Source organism: Silurus meridionalis, chromosome 15, assembly GCF_014805685.1.
Source record: "Silurus meridionalis isolate SWU-2019-XX chromosome 15, ASM1480568v1, whole genome shotgun sequence".
NCBI lineage: Eukaryota > Metazoa > Chordata > Actinopteri > Siluriformes > Siluridae > Silurus > Silurus meridionalis.
The window spans coordinates 22,091,409-22,113,954 of NC_060898.1; the positions used below are offsets into that span (position 1 = coordinate 22,091,409).

The 22,546-nt window shown below is 42.8% G+C and overlaps 1 protein-coding gene across 6 annotated transcripts in view; it reads left to right on the forward strand.

Annotated features, from left to right (window-relative positions):
- The first annotated feature begins 248 nt into the window (after positions 1-248).
- klf8 (Kruppel-like factor 8) overlaps positions 249-22,546 on the forward strand; it is a 39,656-nt gene continuing 17,358 nt past the window's right edge. The window contains exons 1-2 of one of the 6 annotated variants that reach the window (XM_046868745.1): positions 249-707; positions 19,061-19,165. In XM_046868745.1, coding sequence (XP_046724701.1) covers positions 681-707; positions 19,061-19,165 — 132 coding nt within the window. In that variant the 5' untranslated portion in view covers positions 249-680. Of the gene's footprint in view, positions 815-2,741; positions 3,285-4,756; positions 4,847-6,012; positions 6,137-18,529; positions 18,881-19,060; positions 19,166-22,546 lie in introns of those variants that run through there. The other 5 variants (XM_046868744.1, XM_046868746.1, XM_046868743.1 and 2 more) reach the window with 5 other exon arrangements.

Below are 22,546 nucleotides of genomic sequence, written 5' to 3' on the forward strand. Positions count from 1 at the left end.
AGCTGAGCTACTTGATGATTCCTGGCAGTAAGAGCACCGAGGAACCACCAGTCCTCTATCTCTGGTGTTCACATTGTGGATTATTTTCCTCTCTGAACACCACCCTGGAGTGTTTGATTATTGAACCAAAAAAAAAGAGAAGAAGACAATGAATGTGAGGAAGTCGTGAAGAGCATCCGGTGCGCCATGACGCGCTCAGGTGAAAGGACAGGAGTGTGTGTTGGACCAAAGTGTGTGTGTGTGTGTGTGAGAGTGTATGAGTGCTTGTGTGAGTGTGAGAGAGAGAGTCGGGCGGAGGGGTGGAGACGCAGGGTGGGGTCACACAGAGGCGGAGGAGAGAAGCAGAGAGAGAGAGAGAGAGAGAGAGACTGAGCCCAGCCCTGAACACGAAGCACCAAAGCAGCTGCTGAAACGACGCAAAGCGGATAATTCTTTAGGGGGGTATTTGCCATTTTCTTCTCCTTCGTACCCACAAATCAACCCCGAGATGATCGAGGAGCCTCTCTGAGAGCTTCTTCTTTTTTTTTCTTTTTGGTTCTTCCTTTCTTTTTCTGTTTTTTTTTTCCTCCTCCGAAAGCTGGAGCTTAGAAAACTTGTTATTGCGATCCGGCACCCCGCCCGCTCCTCTCCGCTCCTCCTCCACCCCTCTGTAGCGCTGCACCCCAGCCGAAGCCACCGAGATGCACACGGAGATTCGCAGTAAGAAAGTAAGTCCTTTCTGCCTCTTTTGCATGGCCGGGGCTCAATGCGAAGCCCTCAGACATCCAAGCTTCTCATCGTGGACCCCAACCCGGGAATGAGAAGCCATATTCAGGTGACACCAAATCACCTATTGGGTTCCTTCCTTCCCCCTTCTCTGTGCCTCTGAGATCATTTGGACCAAGCAGGTCCAGGACAAGTATTTCCTTCCTTCCATCCCTCTCTCTCTCTTTCTCTCTCTTTCTCTCTGTCCTCAGCGCTTCCTATCCTGGTCCCTGGTCCTCATCTGGACACATTGCAAGGCAGGAAGGAAACGCAAGCAAATGCTCGAGAGACACCATCTTAGTTTCTTAAAGAGACAGGAACCCGGAGAGCGGAAATTGTGTTGCTCATCTCTATACAAAGTGCGTGGGCTGGAAACATGTTACTCTGGTTTCTTCTCCGTGGAGAGAAGATACATTCAATCTCCATACACGCTTCCTGTAACTGTTTCTGTTACACGCGGTGACTGGGGAGAAGATCCAGGCCGGATTTTTACTGTCAGCTTCTACACACACACACAAATCTAGGGTTAACCTAAAAAGAAAATCCCCCTTCATAGATTCCTATTCAGATATTCCCGAAGTTCTTCAAAATCCTGCTTTCCGACCTGTTGGATACGAGCGCATTGTTGTGTCGCTCTGACGTCACTGGGAGGGGACGAGTGTAGATTAGGACTGGGACGATTCACGATAGCGGCATCGCGAACCTGCGATCGATTCCGGGCCCGCGGTACGATATCGAAAAAGTCAGTGACGTGTGTGTGTGTGTGTGTGTATATATATATATATATATATATATATATATATATATATATATATATATTATATAAAATCAACAAAAATATCTTTCGATGTTGTTACTTGTGTTGTTGTAGGCTAAACGTTCGTACGTGCAGCGGTGAGAGTCTCCAGGTGCGTTACTCACACTGCTACAATCTACTGCTATGTCATGCTATGTCACAACAGTAACCTGTTGTGTTACACCTGTTTTGGTTTTGACGTGTTTTGGGGTGTACGTATTACTACGTCTGTCAGAAAGTAAAATTTACAGCATTTGGCATGTAAATTTGTGTCATTCATTCAGCTGAGCAGCTGTGGGGTTAAGGGTCTTGAATATAGGCCCAGGAGTAGCAGCTTGGTTTGACTGGGATTTGAACTCATGACTTTCAGATCCAAAGTCGAATGCCTTAACCATTAAGCTACAAAAAATGTCTAGTGGCCTACTGTCTGACTTTACACGTCTTTCTAGATGGCGTTTTTTACAATAAAAAAATTCTCATGCAATATGTTTTTTCCTTTAAGGTCTTTGCATAAACCATAACCTGCTGTCTGAATTTAGATGGTTTCTTCAGGCCATGGAGTCACCAGAAGGCGTTCCCAATTCTCGTACCTACTAATAAGCCTGTCGGGGGAAAAAAAACGAGTGCCGTGTCTGTAAACCTGACATTATGTGTGCTTGCGTTGTTTTTTCAGTGAATCGAGGCTATACGTTCATCGTCTGCAGGAGCCATTTCTACTACTACCTCAGACAGCAAGCTTCGTGTGTGTGTGTGTGTGTGTGTGTGTGTGTGTGTGTGTAGGCTTTTTTTACGGTCGACCAATAAAATAAACTCTCGTAACCTTTTGTTTTACGTGTTTTGAGTCCTACTTAAAGCTTAACAAGTCTGATTTTAGCCGTCTTTCTTCATCTTTCTAAATTAGGTGTGTTAGCTGTAGCGACATCACGCACACGAGATGTCTTGTATCTCTGGCCACACCCCCTGCTTGGGAGCATTTTATATCTCGACATAATAGTTTGCTCGCTCAGTTACAAACTTTTTTGTTAAAACACAACCAAAACAATTAAAGTTTCCTATTGTCTTTGCGGTGTTGGGGGGTTTCGTGGTGGTGCTTGGGTGGAGGAGGGGGTTGGGCTTGAACGAAATCTTCTTTTGTCCTTCACCTTTCCCCAACATCATATTTGTTGGAGACGGCAAACCTCTCTCTCTCTCTCTCTCTTTCTCTCTGTCCTCAGCGCTTCCTATCCTGGTCCCTGGTCCTCATCTGGACACATTGCAAGGCAGGAAGGAAACGCAAGCAAATGCTCGAGAGACACCATCTTAGTTTCTTAAAGAGACAGGAACCCGGAGAGCGGAAATTGTGTTGCTCATCTCTATACAAAGTGCGTGGGCTGGAAACATGTTACTCTGGTTTCTTCTCCGTGGAGAGAAGATACATTCAATCTCCATACACGCTTCCTGTAACTGTTTCTGTTACACGCGGTGACTGGGGAGAAGATCCAGGCCGGATTTTTACTGTCAGCTTCTACACACACACACAAATCTAGGGTTAACCTAAAAAGAAAATCCCCCTTCATAGATTCCTATTCAGATATTCCCGAAGTTCTTCAAAATCCTGCTTTCCGACCTGTTGGATACGAGCGCATTGTTGTGTCGCTCTGACGTCACTGGGAGGGGACGAGTGTAGATTAGGACTGGGACGATTCACGATAGCGGCATCGCGAACCTGCGATCGATTCCGGGCCCGCGGTACGATATCGAAAAAGTCAGTGACGTGTGTGTGTGTGTGTGTGTATATATATATATATATATATATATATATATATATATATATATATTATATAAAATCAACAAAAAATATCTTTCGATGTTGTTACTTGTGTTGTTGTAGGCTAAACGTTCGTACGTGCAGCGGTGAGAGTCTCCAGGTGCCGTTACTCACACTGCTACAATCTACTGCTATGTCATGCTATGTCACAACAGTAACCTGTTGTGTTACACCTGTTTTGGTTTTGACGTGTTTTGGGGTGTACGTATTACTACTACGTCTGTCAGAAAGTAAAATTTACAGCATTTGGCATGTAAATTTGTGTCATTCATTCAGCTGAGCAGCTGTGGGGTTAAGGGTCTTGAATATAGGCCCAGGAGTAGCAGCTTGGTTTGACTGGGATTTGAACTCATGACTTTCAGATCCAAAGTCGAATGCCTTAACCATTAAGCTACAAAAAATGTCTAGTGGCCTACTGTCTGACTTTACACGTCTTTCTAGATGGCGTTTTTTACAATAAAAAAATTCTCATGCAATATGTTTTTTCCTTTAAGGTCTTTGCATAAACCATAACCTGCTGTCTGAATTTAGATGGTTTTCTTCAGGCCATGGAGTCACCAGAAGGCGTTCCCAATTCTCGTACCTACTAATAAGCCTGTCGGGGGAAAAAAAACGAGTGCCGTGTCTGTAAACCTGACATTATGTGTGCTTGCGTTGTTTTTTTTCAGTGAATCGTAGGCTATACGTTCATACGTCTGCAGGAGCCATTTCTACTACTACCTCAGACAGCAAGCTTCGTGTGTGTGTGTGTGTGTGTGTGTGTGTGTGTGTGTGTGTAGGCTTTTTTTACGGTCGACCAATAAAATAAACTCTCGTAACCTTTTGTTTTACGTGTTTTGAGTCCTACTTAAAGCTTAACAAGTCTGATTTTAGCCGTCTTTCTTCATCTTTCTAAATTAGGTGTGTTAGCTGTAGCGACATCACGCACACGAGATGTCTTGTATCTCTGGCCACACCCCCTGCTTGGGAGCATTTTATATCTCGACATAATAGTTTGCTCGCTCAGTTACAAACTTTTTTGTTAAAACACAACCAAAACAATTAAAGTTTCCTATTGTCTTTGCGGTGTTGGGGGGTTTCGTGGTGGTGCTTGGGTGGAGGAGGGGGTTGGGCTTGAACGAAATCTTCTTTTGTCCTTCACCTTTCCCCAACATCATATTTGTTGGAGACGGCAAACGACGCTTTTCAGAATCCAATGCAGCTATATGATGTTGCGTTCCACTAATTAGAGACCTACACGTTGACTAGCGGCACGTCCGCGCCATTGTTCTTCGTGTGAAAGTTAAAGGTGTGGAATCTACCCGGGTGTATTGTACACGTCGTGAAGCTGATATGAAGGTTAAAGAGGAGTCGTTCGGTGTGGATTTTCTTCTGTATGTCTGTATGACTCATGTCTGCGGTCGGACGGGTTCTGAAGGTACGACATGTACGCGTCTTTGGCGGAAATCGAAAGCGTTGCGATCGCAACCTGCGGCGGCGTCATTATCTCCTCACAAAAGGTTAGCAGTCGTTTACCTTTTAACCACCTACGGTCTATTGTGTGGATCCGGGTAGTGCACCATAACAACCAAACACGGGTTTGTTTTTGTTGCTGTAGTATGTGAAACACCCTTAGAAATGGATTCTTCAAGGGGTGGAATCAGTAAACACACACACACACATACACACACACTTACACACCCATGGAGCCGTGTGTATTCTGCAGAAGGGCTTGACATGGGTGGAGTCACCCATGGAGCGAGGTGAACACATCAACATGCTGCTATTGGAGGACGAGCGAATGTTCCAGCTTGGGTGTGCCAAACATCTGGTAATCATTAACAGCCCTGGACAAACTTTGTCCAAACTGGTTAAACACTCTGCGCCCGTCCGCCGGTCCCGGCCCTAGGGTGTAGTTGAAGCGTCACAGGTCAGAATGTCTCGTGATGAAGGGAGTGTCTGTTTTAGGCATCGACACAGTTCGGGGTCTGCCTCTGTACTTGAGAGGACAGTTATTTTTAGGAGCAGGGTGTCTATAGCATGCTATCTCCGGGTGGGACCGAGCTTGTGTTTTTCTTTCAACCAAACAAGCCAGAGCTCCACATCCACACTTTGCCCTGCTTCACACTCACAAGCTTTCGTTTTTTTCTTTTCCTCTCTCACAATCCGATGATTACAACTAGCTCTTCTGAAGACATCTGTATGATGAGGTTGACTGTATTATTGGTAGGGGCTTTTACGAGTGTGTGGGGGTCTCTGAAAACGGCCTGGTGGTTTCAGATCTGACGGCATTTTCCATGTCTGAAAATCTGTGAAGTTTTTTTTTTTTTATTATTATCTTAAAAGTCATAATAGGGTTTCACACCCACAGAGTGTTTGGTTGCGAGGGATTTTTTGATGCTGTTTTGTTTCCGGAAAATAGACATTGGGCCCAAATTTGGTGCAGATCAGAGCAGCATAGGCCACGTCCACAGTAACACGTTTTAGTTCGAAAAACGAGTAATTTTTCTCTCTCCTTTCTGGCCTCCCGTCCACCCCGAGTTGGCGTTCTCATTCAGCGAAAAAGTAGCTGTTGGAAAACGCTTTGCGTTTGAGATCTGAGATTGCTGTTTTTTAGCGTCAAAGTGTGGACCGTAAAAAACAGAGGCTTTTGTATATACGGTGACGCAACGTTAGTCATGTGACCGTGCTTCCTCTCGACATTCCGGAACCGTTTCAAAGTGAAAAAAAAAAATAACGCAGGTCGATGCGCAGTACAGGAATGCGAGCGTTTACAAACTTTTGGGAAATTTTGGAAATTGAGCAAAATGGTAAGACGCTTTAACCTGCATCATTTCCGCCTGGCTCTTTCAAACGTTGCAGCGATGACTAAAAATGCGTCATCGTTTTTTTTGCCTCCGTTTTCACAGTCCATGTGATCCGTGTTTTCACATTTATTCCCTATGCAGAGCGTTTTCCAAAAGCCACATTTTCATTGCTGGCTCAAGATTGGCAGCTTGGTGTGGCTGGGTTTTGAACTTGTGACCTTTCCAGTCTAAAATCCAATGCTTTAACAACTAATCTGCCGTCTCCCTGCATCATCGTGTAGTAGCAGAATTTATTCGGAATGCTCCACTGCTACCGTCTGCCCTCTCACTGTTCCACTTCCTCTTTTCTCTCGAGGTGTCGTCTTCCTTTCAGCGACCCTACAACGGCGAGCAGGTGGGGAAACGAAGCATTGTTTGCCGAACCTCTCATCTTCTGAAGATCTAAGAAAAACCTCAAAGAAATGCAAATTCCAAGAAAACCTCAAACCACCAGGGTCTACATTCTAATCGTTCTCACGTAATATTGAATCCTAATTACGATAGAGACTGGACGGCCGTTTTGATGAATACCTAAAGAAACATCTGAAGTTATCATCAAGCTTTCGAGTCAGTGGTCCGATACGAGAGTTCTGCGATTCCAGCAGTAATTCAAACGACAGGTTTATGCGCTCGTTCTGTTGCGTAATGTTTTTCCATAGTAACATCTCATGAAGAGGAAAGTCTGAACGACATCTGGATGTGAACAGAAACAATTTCTGTGTGAGGGTTTTTTTTTTTCTTTTTTTTTTTTTAGTATTTAGATGTTTATTTAATGATAATGGAAGGAGTGTCCAGTGTCCATGTTTTTATTACAATTTTTTTGGTTGGTTTGTTTGTTTACGTGGGGGGGAAAAAAAGACAAATTATTGATGGAACCATTCTTTACATCTGCCAGTGTTTCTGAGGTTTTGTTTCCAGGGACTGCTTTAACTGTCGCACACACTCTCCAATTTAGCATTTATATATTTAATGAACATCGAAAATGATTGAATAATATATAATGGAATGTTTTTCGAGCCAGAGAGACGTCTGTTCATGGAGATTGTCCCTTGATAGAACGCGCTCAGCTAGCATTGGTGGCTTTGGTGCTTGGACCCCTAAATATAATGACATTGATAATCATCATCGTTATAAAAAAATTGACTTAGTTAAATAAAAAAAAATATATATATATATATATATATATATATATATAATTATTTATTTTTTTTTATTTTTTTTAAACCAATTGTGCGGCAATTTTTCTTTCCATTCGGTCTGTTTTGAGATGCCGTACTCTTGCCGGCGGTCGACAGAGTTCAGTTGTCTCAATGTTATAGCGCGTATTTTTATCGTCTTGTTTTAAAGCGCAATTTTAGCTCTCGTCTTTCTTCTTTTTTTATCGCCATTTTATCTTGTAAAGTTAATGAAGTTGCTCTGTTTTGCTAAATGATTTCAGTTATTAACAAACGACAGTATATTACTCCATGCTGACTTCTTTAAGACTCCTGCGTAGGCTAGGCCACGTCTCAACTTACAAAAAAAAGTTAATATGGGGAAAGCATCGACATCGTAACTCTGGAACTACCTGTACATAAAATATAGTGTAGAAATGGTAAAATGGAGTATTTCATGTGAAAAAACAATCCAGTTAAATTTTTCCTGGGAACTGTGCAGCCTACAGGGACGTCCCCTGGTACACAAGACTACACATGTAGCAGGAAGACGACTGGTGCTGAGGTGAAAAGCTGTTGTGGGGTGAAAAGTCTGGCATTGATCATTCGAGGAAGTAGCGTTTACACGGAAATCGGTGTTGTGTTGCACTTGTGTGTGGGATGGTCCTCATAAGTGTACATCTTTACTGAGGGGAAGGAGAAGTCCATGAACAAGCTTTGATGTGATGTATGTATGTATGTATAGTTTACTTCATCCTCCTCCTCCTCCTCCACCTTAGTGTTGGAATGTGGACGATACGTCAGCATGTATAGAGAGCAAGGCCGTATAGAGACGTGGATGTGTATTAGTGTGTGTATTAGGGTTCGAGGACATTGTCCGTGTCTCCCCGGATCCGATGCGATGTGATGGAACAATCCCCCACCACTGCGGCGCAATCATTAACCAGGGAAAGAATCTCGTCCCCATGGCAACCCCTGCAATTCTGCCAAACTGGCTGCAATGGAAAGAAGAAAAAAAAAAGGAGTGAAGGGGGTGGGGTGCTCAGGGGTGGAGAGGGTGTGTCTGCGATCGTGAGCGTGTGTGTGTGTGTGTGTGTGGAGGTGGGGAAGGCTTTTGATGTTCAACGGTTCAGGTTCTGGTAAGCCAATGGCCGCGTGGAAACAAATCCCCGCCGTTTTCCTTTCATTCTTTCATTTTGTATTATTATTATTTTTTTCTTTCTCCCACGCGTGCGAACGTAAGCGTTCGCCAGTGACGCGAGTCACAGCGTTCGCTTCACTGCTAATGTTATTCCATGGAAGTGTAGCAGACCGACCACTCAGGTATGCGCTCTGGGAATAAACAGTGTCTGTGGCCTGGCGCTGACATCACCAACACTCGCTCTCACTTGTTCTCTCTCTTCCTCTTTGCTTTTTCACTTGCTGCTCGTTCTTCCTGTCTGGGTGTTGATCTGCCTCAAAGATCCCCGAAGGGCTTTTGAAAAAGAAACTGATAACTACAGTCTCGACGGCATCCGGTCGAGCCTGTCAAAATGTATTTATTTTTTTAAATACGACGTTGTGAATTTGTCACCTGTATAATATTGTATTTATCTGTCCACAATACTTGTAGCAAGCCTTACAAATTGAGTGTGTGTATGTGTGTGTGTGTGTGTGTGTGTGTGTGTGTTTGAGGCAGGAGAGGCTTGTGGGAAGTAGCAGCAGGCCTTTGCGTCAGCAGGGTGTGGTGAGATAAGACCTTGCTGCCTCTGCTGTGGCGACTCTGCCAGCCATTTGGGAGACACTCCTAGGGGTGTGTGTGTGTGTGTGTGTGTGTGTGTGTTTGTTAGCCTTTGTGTCTTTTAAACTCTTGAATTGCAGCTGTCATCTTGGGAACTGTTAAGCCCCGACACCGTGCTAGAGTGTTGACGTCATTTTACTGCAGAAGCGACGAGCTAATGCACACTACCGTTCCATTCAGCTGGACCTTCTCGCTTCTGTCACGTCACGTGACCACACTTGGAAACGTGACCCCGTTCATCCTCGCGGATCTCAGTGGTAGTCGGGGTCTGTTTCGTGACTGTCTGAGCGTACAGATGAACTCAGGTGCGGACAAGCGATCAATCAAACCGTCTTTCCTTTTCAACCTTGTCCTCCAGCACGGGGTTGTGTAACTAGAGGTCACTGCTCTCTCACGCCGTGCAAAAGAGGAAGGGTGGAGGTTTTTTTTGTTTGTTTCAGTGGTGTGTTTGTTCACTGTGCTGTGTGAAGAAGAGAGATGTCTGTATTGTACTATGGATATTCGGCGTAATTGAAATATCTTTGACTCTTGAAAGGGACCCCAAGTGGACCCCAAGAGAAGTGAACGTGTGAGTGTGGAAGACTGCCTCAGTGATAGTGTGTAACTCGACAATCACTGTGGGAACGTCACAATAGCACGCATTATACAGTTTGGACATTTTGGGTGCCAAGATTAGACACTAAAACCACAGGCTTTAACACCACAGGCTTTGGGGGAGGTGGAAGCTCACTGGTTGAAGCAATTGGTTACTGATCAGAAGGTCGGGAGTTCAAGCCCTGGTATCACCAAGCTGCCAACCCTGGGGCCCTTCAGCAAGGCCCTTAACACTCTGTGCTCCAGGAGCGCTGTATCATGGCTGCTGTATCAAAACCCAGCTGAAATCAGAGCAACACAATTATACCCTTGTTTGCTTATATCTCCTGGTCATATCTCAAAGGTATCCGTAACCTCAGAGATGTCTCAAACTTTACCTGACTTTTGACCATAGACCTTCTTGTCTCCGGAGTGAACGAATTCCAGAATAATTGAAGGTAACGGGTTATACCCATCCTGTCATCACTTCACCCATATGCACGCGAGAAGGTAACGGTTAAATTATCGAGTTGTGTCGAAATTGTCGTGTTTTACCCTCGTCTCTGCTTATCATCAAGAAAAATCACATCCGTGTTACATAGGGAATAAAATCCAGAACTTGAATCCATGACTTGGATTCATTTGATTGGTTTTGTCTCCGTATTATCATGAGCATGATATAGATTGATGGTGATAATATTACCAGCTGTGCAGTCTGGAACTGCTTGGTGGCAGCAGAAATTTTTAAGAACTCAGCTAAATTGTGGCGACCATTAGTTTTAACCATTTTTGTCTGCTTATTTTGATGGTGTGCCATAATAAATATTGCTAGCTGATTATATACTTTGAAAGCGATAGTTAATTAAATTATATTACCATCCGTGTGGTCTGGAACTGCTTGGTGGCAGTGGCAATCATGTAAACTAAATGTTGTATTTATTGATTGATAATTTAATCAGAATGAACTTTTCTTTCCGAACACTGTATGCACTGTAAAACGTAGGAGTCCTGCAAGTCCAGAGAGCATGCAGTGTGGGGGAAGGGAGCAGGACTTCCGTACAGTGTTTGGTTTGTATTGGAGAGTCCGAATCATGTGTGCAAACCCGATTGAGAATAGAATGCTGTTCAACTTATCGCCAGGTTCTGGAATAGTGAACCGGGATGTTAAACGTGGAGTGCTCCAATAAATGAAACCCATATACAATGGTGTGAAAGTGTTGGCCCCCCATTCCTGATTTAATGTATCAGATCATCAAACTAATTTAAATATTAGTAAACGATAACACAAGTGAACACAACGTGCAGTTTTTAAATGTTTTTTATTATTGAGGGAAAACTAAATCCAAAACTATGTGGCCCTGTGTGAAAAAGTGTTTTCCTGTGGAGGAATTTTGCTTCACTCATCTATGCAGAATTGTTGTAATTCAGCCACATTGGAGGGTTTTCGAGCATGAACCGCCTTTTTGAGGTCATGCCACAGCATCTCAATAGGATTCAGGTCAGGACTTTGACTAGGCCACTCCAAAGTCTTCATTTAGTTTTTCTTCAGCCATCTAGAGGTGGACTTGCTTGTGTGTGTTGGATCATTGTCCTGCTGCAGAACCCAAGTTCGCTTCAGCTTAAGGTCACGAACAGATGGCCAGATATTCTCCTTCAGGATTTTTTGGTAAACAGCAGTATTTATGGTTCCATTTTTCACAGCAAGTCTTCCAGGTCCTGAAGAAGCAAAACAGTTATAGACCCTCACACTACCACCACCACATTTCACTGTTGGTATGATGTTCTTTTTCTGGTGGAGTCATGAACACTGACCTTAACTGAGGCAAGTGAGGCCTGCAGTTCTTTGGATGTTGTTGTGGGGTCTTTTGTGACCTCTTGGATGAGTCGTCGCTGTGCTCTTGTGGTAATTTTGGTCAGCCGGCCACTCCTGGGAAGGTTCTCCACTGTTCCATGTTTTTGACATTTGTGAATAATGGCTCTCACTGTGATTCGCTGGAGTCCCACAGCTTTAGATATGGTTTTATAACCTTTTCCAGACTGATAGATCTCAAAAACTTTCTTTCTTATTTGGTTCTGAATTTTTTTTGGATCTCAGCATGATGCCTAGCTTTTGAGGATATTTTGGTCTACTTCACTTTGTCAGGCAGGTCCTATTTAAGAGATTTCTTGATTGTGAACAGGTGTGGCAGTAATCAGACCTGGGTGTGGCGAGAGAAATTCAACTCAGGTGTGATAAACCACAGTTTTAACAAGGGGGCAAACACTTTTTCACACAGGGCCATGTAGTTTTGGATTTTGTTTTCCCTCAATAATAAAAACTTTCATTTAAAAACTACACGTTGTGTTCACTTGTTATCTTTTCCTAATATTTAAAATTGTTTTTAAAAAGTTTGATGGTCTGAAACAATAAAGTGCGACAAACATGCAAATCAGAAAAACACTTTTTCACACCACTGTAGGTTGCCAGGTTCTGTTACAGGATACCATGTATGCACATAAAGGGAGAACCATCAGAAAATATACATATGAAAGTTCAAAAGAGTGCTTGTTACTTTAAGAGAGTAATGCAGAAATCCAGAGGGAGAGTCCTATAGTTTCTCTCTCTCTCTCTCTCTCTCTCTCTCTCTCTCTCTCTCTCTCTCTCTCTCTCTCTCTCTTGTGTGTTACTATTGCTTATGTATCACCCTCACTTTCTCCCTCCCCACACCCCACACAGCTGTGACCTTACATGTGTATCCTCTCTCTCTCTCTCTCTCTCTCTCTCTCTCTCTCTCTCTCACACTCACTTTCTCTCTCTCTCCTCCACTCTTTCCTCATTCCCTTGGACAGCGATGTTGTCTTCACAGAGGGACACAGCGACAGCACTGACCGGTACAAAGAACAAGATGTGCCCCAGGGCTCAACAGACTGCATTAAAGTTGCTCTGCCTTGATATATGTATGCACACACTCGCACACAATCACACACATGCAAACTCCCCCTTTAACACATGCTTCATTTGCATAAATCTTAATCTTAGACATAAAAATACCAATCCTGTGCTTTACACTGACAGAACATTAAACTACTTCTGTTCAATGCCAGTAGTCCCTGTGCCCCATATTAGGCTGTGTACCTTGTCAGAGAAAGCAATGACAAAAATAAGTTTACTTGTCAGTCATGGGCATCATAGAGCTCAGTTCACATTTCGGTCACGGGCTGCAAAGGGCTACGTCGGGTCGCGTTTGCACGCAAGCCGAATCTCCGAGTACGGAATATCGTAAGGAAAATCCTCATTTATGCCCACGCTACCTGTAATCCGATCCAAAGTTATGCAAGGCGTGGAGCGAGGTTTTAGTGTCAGCAAGGTCAATTCCCATCCTGCTTTTCCTCCTAAATGTCCGTCTCGTTGGCGGTCCGAACTTTCGTAGTTTAAAATCTGTAACAGGAGAAGTGTTCGCGTTCTTGTTTGTCGCGCAAGGAACGTGTCGTACCGGTAAAAACACACACATTTGCCTCTACTGCAATCCTTTAATAACCCATACTGTTTATTGGGTAATCAAAAGTAATATCCAATTTTTTAGGACTGGTCTCGATTGGTCTCTTCCGAACAACGAGATTGGGATCAATGAGAGTTTGCATGTACATTTGCCAGCACCATTTAGAAATAACGTTTTACAAACGGAGAAAACTCCTGGTGAGAACGCTTTCACCATTATAGATTGATTTTAGCTTTGCTCATGAGCTCATAAGGAAACCCGGCTTGGGTTTTCTTTTCGCAGGACTCCTGATCTGCATGGGTTTATTGAGTGCAGCATAAATGTGTTTTCTATGTAGGTGCCTCCATGAGAGGACTATGTGGTTTGTTATCAATGCCGATTAGGATCGGTTCTTTGCCAGCGTTGCTTCTTAGACTGTACGAACCTGATCCCCATGTCACACTGTCGGATCTCAGTTGACACAATGTCGGACCGTACGACTGTCAAAAACAGACGGAAGAAAAAGCCTCAGCCGAAGTTTTACATCATCGACTCATGGCTTTCAGACCCGCATTCTCCGGTAGCTAGCAGCAAACAAAAACGATCAGTAGCGTTCATTTCGTTTTTGACCATCCTTGATGATAAAAATGTCATACAAACACTCCTTTTCCTTGCATACGTTGATAATATCCAGCTGTACTGTCCAGCTGACCCGTTCAGACATTTTTCCTGTGGTGGCTTAAAATTCAGGACTCGTATCGGTTCTCGGTTTGACAGTCATCGTAAGGGAGAAGTGTCTGACATCTCTGGATACTTCCAGAATTTAACTGAAGAAAAACAACAGACAATGGCCGTTAATCAGCTGTCGGTAAAGAAACCGGCGATCAAAGTCTACAGATTTTATCCTCAGACGACCAAATCGTAGCCACAGGGTGCACCTGGCTATAGTGTTGGACAGGAACTACTATTACCAATGTGCAGTGTGTTTGCAGTGTTGTCAGTTTGGTTCCACAGTATCTCTAAAGCCCTCCCACCCCTTTTTCCATTGGTATTGATTGTATGGAGGTTGAATTGTTGACCCCAGACCCAGTCCCACCCCTCGGGTCAAAGCTGTCACTTGCAGTCTCTATTTCTCCTTTTCTATCTCTCTCTTTCTCACATGGTCGCAATCACACCCAGCCTCACCCCAACCTTCCGGATGGCGGTGCAAGTAACGGGCAACTCCTGCTCTTTCAAATTCAAGGTCAACTTGATGGCTTGGATTCTCATTGGGAATCTGGAAGCCAGGTACAGGGGGAGGTTAAATGCCTGCTCTTTTTCCTTCTCTGCTAAACTGCCACACAGAACCCAGCCCATCCCACTCCTTTCACCCCCCTAGAGTGGTGGTGAAAGGGGTGGGTCGACTCAGGCCCCATGCCAGGGTGAAGCTCACTCTCCAGCTCGGGTTACTCGATTGTGCAACGTGCTGCTTTGAACACACACAAATTCAGTGCCCTTAGAAGTTGACACCCTTGGCCTCACGTGGTGAGTTTAGCCACAGTCGTTTTTTTCCCCCCACAGACTTGAACGGTTTTACAAGCAAAAGTACAATCGACAGAACTTCTGCTTATAGTTCGTTTTGGTTTTCAAGATTTGAAGACCTTATAGGAAAGGAAGGGTCAATTAACATTTTGGTTTATCGATCCTCTCAGAAAGTTCTTCTCTGGTAATTCTTTGGTACTGTGGTGGCCAGGGCACCAAATGACTCGAAAATCAACATACCTCCATAAAACACAAACATCTTTGTATCAGATTTTGATAATTGAGGAAGGGACTGGGATGTCTTCCTCGGGTACAGTTTCTGTTTATTCCATTGGCAGATGTTTTTACTTCAGTGACTTATATGTGAGGCAAGATCCAATCCAAACCTAGAGTTTAAACAGCTGAGAGATAAAGGTCTTGCTCAAGGGCACAGCTGCGGCTTTCTGCCTGTCCATAGATTTGAAATTTCCGTCTTCTAATCACTATTTAACCAATTCTCCACCACTGGCCCAATGTGGAGGCCGAGTTTACACTCAGTTAAGTCAGGTTTTATGGTGAACCAGGTTTATTAGATTGATTCCTCTGTCTAGTTGTCTGTCTTAAGGGCATGCCTTGCTCGTTGGAATTTATGGGGTGCAAAGTTCAGGTTCGTTCTGTGCTAATATACACTGCTGTCTTTTAAACATTTTGTACCAAGTTGTACAGCATGGCACAAGAACAAATTTGTGATCCTCATGAAGCCTGTATTACCAAAGTTATCAAGGGTTCCAAATGGATTAGCCTTGCAAATAGTTTAGACCAACTGTTGGACTAACCCAACCAGATTATCACTATTTAATTTAACCCCTAGCTACCAAGAATAGCTTTTCTGACCTATGGTAAGTACAAGGTGGTATCAAAATCTTTCTAGATCAGTTTTATAACATTCCAAAAGATGGCAGCAAAAAGCTCAACGCACAGTCACAGAGAGCACCGATCTTCATAAGCCAGTGTACCAAAAGACATTGTCCTGTATACATTGGGAGCTGTGCAACTGGTGCTAATTCTGACCACGTGCACACCCGGTCACTGAGCTCTCCTCACATCTGTGTTCCTCGCCGGAAACAACGTGATCTCACTTTCACACCCACCCTCTTCCCAAAGATGGAGATTCAGCTCAGTTTTGACACCATTGCAGAAATCCAGCACGAAATGCAGAAGCGCTGTACTGCTGTGCAAGGAGACTATTTTGAAGTGGATCAACATAGATAAATAAAGTGCTTTCTTGACAGAGCTAGTCTGAAACTTTGTGTAAAGTGTAAGTGTCTACCTTCTTCCAGAAGGCTTGACAAGTCATGGACTGTTCGTTAGAGTTCGGGGGCCAAATGGTCTGAGAAAAATGACAAACCCGGACAGCATAGATGGATATAATGGATGGATTTTTCTGTAGCCTTTTTATCCCGATCACGGTTTGTGGTAGAACCCGAGAACGCTGGACGCAAAGTGGGAGAATTCATTTCGTGAAGGACGCCGGTTCAGCGCATTTACATACTCATTTATATGCACCTAGGAGCAAGTTACCGTAGTCATTCCAACTACTTGTGAACCTTCATGCATACCAAAGATCTACAAAATAATGAGGACAGCTGAGGACTGTTGATTAACAAGGGGCAGTTCTGCAATGAAAAAAAACATCATTTTGTTTTAAACTGTATAGAGATACCATTTCCAAATGTTATGAGTAAGTCTTGGTTTTTTCCTCAGACGGGAAGGAGGCATTGCTGTCAGGTGATCTGGGTGGGACCGGATTGAAATGTTTGTGAGTGGTGTCCAGAAAAATCTACAAACGTCTGGGAGGTCCTACACAGCTTCCACAGGGAACACCCTGGAAAAACTGACCGATCGCTTTGGCCTGAGGAAGAACAAAATCTCCATTTATTATGAAGGCTTTTGTGACTCTACAGTCTTCTTTTGTGCATGTAAATAAATATACGTGATAGTCTTTCAAATTCTTCTAGACATGGCATATATTCTTTAGAAACCTAATTTTAGTCATTGTTAGCTCTTGTATTCAGTTTAGCTGTTAGCAAACTATCAGCTGAATGACAAATCAATAATGTTTTATGTAATTAGGCATTAGATTGCATTGGAAGTAATGGGCTTCATTTGTAATTGTTGGCTTTTGTGTGTGGGATGTGAATCCTGTGTTCTGTTAATGTGTGGAATTTTTAGTTGGATTTAGTTTATTTTATCCTGTGCCTCTGTTTCTATAGTATCAAGGGCCAAAAGGGCATTGTCCTTTTTATCGATCCTACTTGTGCTATATAATCTATTAATAATACTAGCTAAATGTCTACACTAATCTGGATAACTCTGAAAATGGCGGTTTTTCTTTTTTGTTTGTTTTTTTTTTAAAAATTGTTTATTTTTAAAAAAATCGTTTTTACGATGCGATTCGAAAACCGCGTTTTCAGAATCATCCTCACTCGGAGAGCGTTTTCAAAAAGCTACGTTTTCGACTGGAAATATACCAAATACAGGACCTCTATAGACATCGTATCGTCAGAGTAGATTATTTTTTTGTGTGAAGAATCATTTGACGGTAAGATATGAACGGACGAAGACGAGTTTGTCCAGAAGAAGGTTGAACAATATTACTGGCTGCAAAGTCAGAAGCTGCTTGTTGGCAGTGGCAATCGCTTAATAAAAAGAACTCAGCTGGAATGTGGAACATGAGCCACAATAGTACATTATTAAATATTGATTTTTTTATTTTTTTTTTATTTTTATTTTTTTACACATATCGGTTGCCCGACAACTACATTGTGGACATTTTCGGCGTATTGAATGTAAAAAAATCTAATCAATTTCTAAACAGTGACTAGATTTGTAACTTGATTTGTAAGGGGGTTAGATAGACATTTTCTTTCAATTTCATCCCTAATAAATACTTATGTTAAGTAAGTCAAATATAGGTTGATGGATTTTATTAGACGTTATGAAATTTAAAGTGGGGCTTCTTTGGTTGTATCGGAGCACTGAAACATAACATTTTATAATGGCTTTAGATATAAACGGTTTTGTCGGCATTTTTTTGATCGATGACTCGTTCTCTCGTAAAAGTTATTCAAATATGGAGCTCCTGTGCAATTTGCATTAAGTTTTGCAGGTCTGGTTTATATAATAATTAAGTAATCTGGAGGATGGATATCGTATATACGGTGGAGGGGTAAGGTCATGCAGGCGCCTTGCGGATCCACGAATCGGTTCGAAAGGCCCCATTCGTATATTTGCATGTGGTTTATTCTGTCCGTAGGAAGCGATGGGAGAGGGCCAGGGGGTGGGTTTGAGAAGCACCGCTATCCCAGGCAGTACCCAGGGTGCACTGGGGTAGCGGCTGATGGCTGTGGGGGTGTGGGAGTTACAGAGTGTAGCCATGACCTAGATTATGCTCTCTCTCTCTCTCTCTCTCTCTCTCTCTCTCCTCTCTCTCTCTCTCTCTCTCTAATCCCTTTCATGGCCATTCTCCACACCAAGCCCCTCCCTGCTGTGTAACTTCCTGCTGGGGAGTAGAGTCACACCCACCCCACCCTTTTTTTATTCCTTAAATTACTCACAGTGCAAGTTCCCTGGGGAGCTTTAAAGCACGCACGCGCACACACACACACACACACACACACACACACACACACACACAGGCTATTTTCAATCACAGATATGCTCGCTCGCTCAGGAATAGGTCAGTCTCGGAAGAAATCGAATTCTCGTTCTCAAACTTTTTCACTTTTACGGCACGGTGTGTGTGCGTGTGTGTGTGGGAAAGAGGTCAGGATGAGGACCACATGGAGCACAGACACACCCAGGCTGATTGGTGACCACACCTCTGTGTGGAATCTGCTGCAGTCACATGGCCCCCAGCATCCGCCCCATATCTAAGCATTACCACATTGCGCTTGCTCTCTCTCTCTCTCTCTCTCTCTCTCTCTCTCTCTCTCTCTCTCTCTCTCTCTCCTCAAAAAGAACAGGGTGTGACTGTACTGAGCTGAGAGAGGGAGGCTACACAGGATCTCACTCTACTCCTCCCTGCTCCTGTTTTGCCTGCTGTCTTTTTTCCTCTCTCTCTCTCTCTCTCTCTCTCTCTCTCTCTCTCTCTCATTTCTTCCTCGTCTTCCTTCAGTCACTTCCCAAATCAAGGGCAAAAATCGACTCGAATGTTGTAAAGTTCCAGTTTTTCCTTTTGAAGGTAGCCCGCATTCGCGTTTTCTTTCCCAGTCGTAAACGGACCCCTGAACGTTGTGTTATTGTCTTTTATTTTTATTTTTTTATTTTTTACGTATGACATCATCGCTTAGCGAATTGGTTTTTGTCGCGTTACTTGTGTTGTGACTAGCATGTGGCTAATGTCCATTTCTTCTCGTTCCAGTGCCAGACGAATCCTGAGAAATCCAACGCTGCTACCTCAGAGCCTTCCGAGGAGATGCCATCCATACAGATCAAGCCCGAGCCAGAGGAGGTGGCATGCACGGTGGTGAGTGGTCTTTTGTGTGTGTATTGGGGTGTGTGTGTGTGTGTGTGCGTGTGTAATGGGGGAGGGGTTAGGCAGTTGTAAGTGGTAAGTGGGCGGAGATGAAATGGGGCGTTAAAGAGGCGTGGTCAGGGTGTGTGTTACTGTGTGAAAGGCGGAGCCAGTACAGCGGGGCAGGAAGAACACTGCCCCGTGTATGGCTGAGGAGCAGCAAACGAGAACGTTTGCTATAAATCGGTTTATTTAAAAAAAAAAAAAACTAGGTACTGTGCAAAATGAATGCATTTTTATACAGAACAAGCATTGGAGGAGAGAACAGTGGGATTGTGCACTGGTTAATGCCTGATATCCTTGAGAAATGCTTGCGCACTACAGTGACCTTGTTTTTCCCTGGGTGAAAAAAAAGGGAGAACAAGAAACAAAAAATCAGTTTCCAGTCATTCCAATTATCATTTTTTGGACTTGTTTCTGAACCGTGTGGTTTTTGAAATGTTAGGCGTAGCAAATTGTAACGATGAGAAGATCGGATCCTTTCAGCGACTTGGACGAATTTTTTATTTGAGTCATTTAGTTCTTTGAGCAGAAATAAAGCAGATCCCCAACACGTCTACATACACCAACTTTGACTGTAGTTCCAATAAGGAATATTATTGCAGCTAAGGACAAACTATGATGAACAGAACGAGTAGCTTCACCTCTCATATCTTATACGCCATCTATGGGAGTCACATGACAAACGAACGAACGACTCCGACTAGAAGATTCGAGAGATGAGCTACTCAGTTTTGTTTCCTGTACGTAACCTACGAAGATTTTGCGAAGATTTTCTTGTGCACATCCAGTAGAAAATGTTCGGATCACTCTTTTACACGACTCGTTCCTCCGAGTCACATTGAAGACTCGTTGAAAATGAACGAATCACTCTTTGAGATGACTCATCCTTCTGGGTCACATTAAAGACTGAACGAATGAACGAATCATTCATGAACGACCCGTCACTTGCATATTGAGGTAAAAACCTGGCAACCCCGGGTAACAAACAAGTCTGAAAGAACAAGTCTGCAGTTATGTAGCTGCACTGAAACCGAAGAGAGAGGGAGAGAGGGATTAGCTCGACTAGCATCTAAAGGCTATTTGGAATTTTTTGTGAAAATCGTTGGCAGATTATGATCCGTGTCGCTTTCAGCCCCGAATGCCGTTCAGCCTAAACGATTTGGGTTTTTTTTGTGGTTTTTTTCTTTTTCTTTTCATTTTGCGAACAGCCTCAGCTTCCTCTTTGTCCTCCTTCCTCAATACCTTTCCATTTCTATCCCTCTCTCTCTATCTGTTCGTTCCAAGTCTCGGCTAGTGCCTAATAGGATATATCGAGGGAGGCTTCCGTTCTGCCGTAGTCATGGCAACGGGGCTCTGGCGGGAGTTGGGAGGCTGTGATGTAGCCAGCCCACACCCCTCCTTTTGTACACACACTCTCTCCCACACACACACACACACACACGCTTGCACTTCCCAATCTAACCCACCCCCTCGCAACACTCCCACTCCCACACACTCCACTCCCTTAACCATGAGGTGCAACACTGAAGATTATATACCTGCAGGGAAACACACATGCACACACACACACACACACACACACACACACACACACACACACACACACACACTTCCTTGTGTGCACTCATCTTGAAACTAACAGGGGCTTTCATGCACAGCACATGCTCCACACCAATTTCTTTACGATTTTTCCATCAATACACACACATGGACATGCGCAATTTTTTGCCTTTATACAGCAAATATTTGATTTTATTTACAAAATTTTATACTACGAAGTGACGCCAAGTGAAAAGAATCCAAATATTGAACACTGACGAACTTAATGCGTTCATTTACATAGTAATATTTGTATTTTTATATATATATATATATATATATATATATATATATATATATATATATATATATATATATATATATACATTACATTCTACTAGAAATGTTTGTATTAATATTTATATTTGATAGATTAAAGCCTCATAGTTCTGGTCATGGTATTATACAATACAGGTTGAGCGATCGTGGATTTTACCGATAACAAAGAACTAGGTTGGATCGTACTTGCCGATAACCGATTAATCAATCGTTAGCTTTTATAATGGATACTAGATTAAAATACAAACAAACATAACACAATGTAAAATAGTACTGAACATTATTACAAAAAAAAACTACTGAATCATTGCGCTGAATAAAATAAATATGAATATATTCATTATATTAATAAGTATTGAGGAAAATATAAGAGTAACATTCCAGTAAATAAAAAAAACAAGTCCAAAATGATTTTAAAAAAGACCGGCGTTAGTTCCAGCAAAACCAATTAATCGGTCGGCCGCTAGCAAACACGTATGTGTCTGTGCCTATATACAGTCGTGTAAAAATGAAAGTACACCTACTGGGAATTGTATTGTTTTGCATATTAGGACAAAATGATCTGGTACTTATCAGGTCTCAGAATGAGATAAATCCAACTGTAGATAAACACACATAACATGTTCCACCCTGTCATAAGTCCACCTTAGCTTGTAGAACCACCTTTAAAAGCAATAGCTTGAAGGTAATCTGTAATCTGTAAGATTTTCATTATTGTGGAGGAATTTTGGCACACGTATGATTACAGCGTTGCTTCAGTTCATTAAGAATTGCGGGCATTTGTTTATGCACAGCTCTCTTAAGGTCCTGCAACAGCATTTCACCTTCAGGTTCTGTACTTTATTATCCATTCTGCTGAATTGATTTGCTGGTCATTGTCCTGTTGCATGAACCTTTTTTGGCCTAGCTTTAGTTGTCAGATAAATGGCTAGATTAATGGATATAATTTTTTTTTAATTTTTATTTATTTTGCAATTACTCTGAGCATTGCATGGTCTGACCTTGGGGTGAATTTGCTGGGACATCCCCTCCTGGGAAAATTGTCAACTGTCTAGAATGTTTTCCACTTGTGACTAATCACTCACTGTGGTATGATGAACTTTCAATTGTTTGTAAATGGCCTTATAACCCTTTCCAGATCGATGAACAGCAACATTTGCATTGCTGATACTTTAATCCTTGGTGTTGTGTTAACACACCTAAAATCTCCAGACCAGCTAAAACTTGGGCTTTTAGAACGGTGTTAATCAAGTTCATTTGATTAGCAGCACCTGGCTGCTCCTTACCCTCTTAATTCCTATGGAAGAGGTGAGGATTAGCACTTGGTTCTTCACACATGGCTTTTCCATTGTGACTTTTTTTTTCCCACAGAGTGAAATATGTCATGTGTTCATATGAAGTTGTGTTTATTTTATTCAGGCCTGAATTGACCAAATAATTGTGCTGATATAA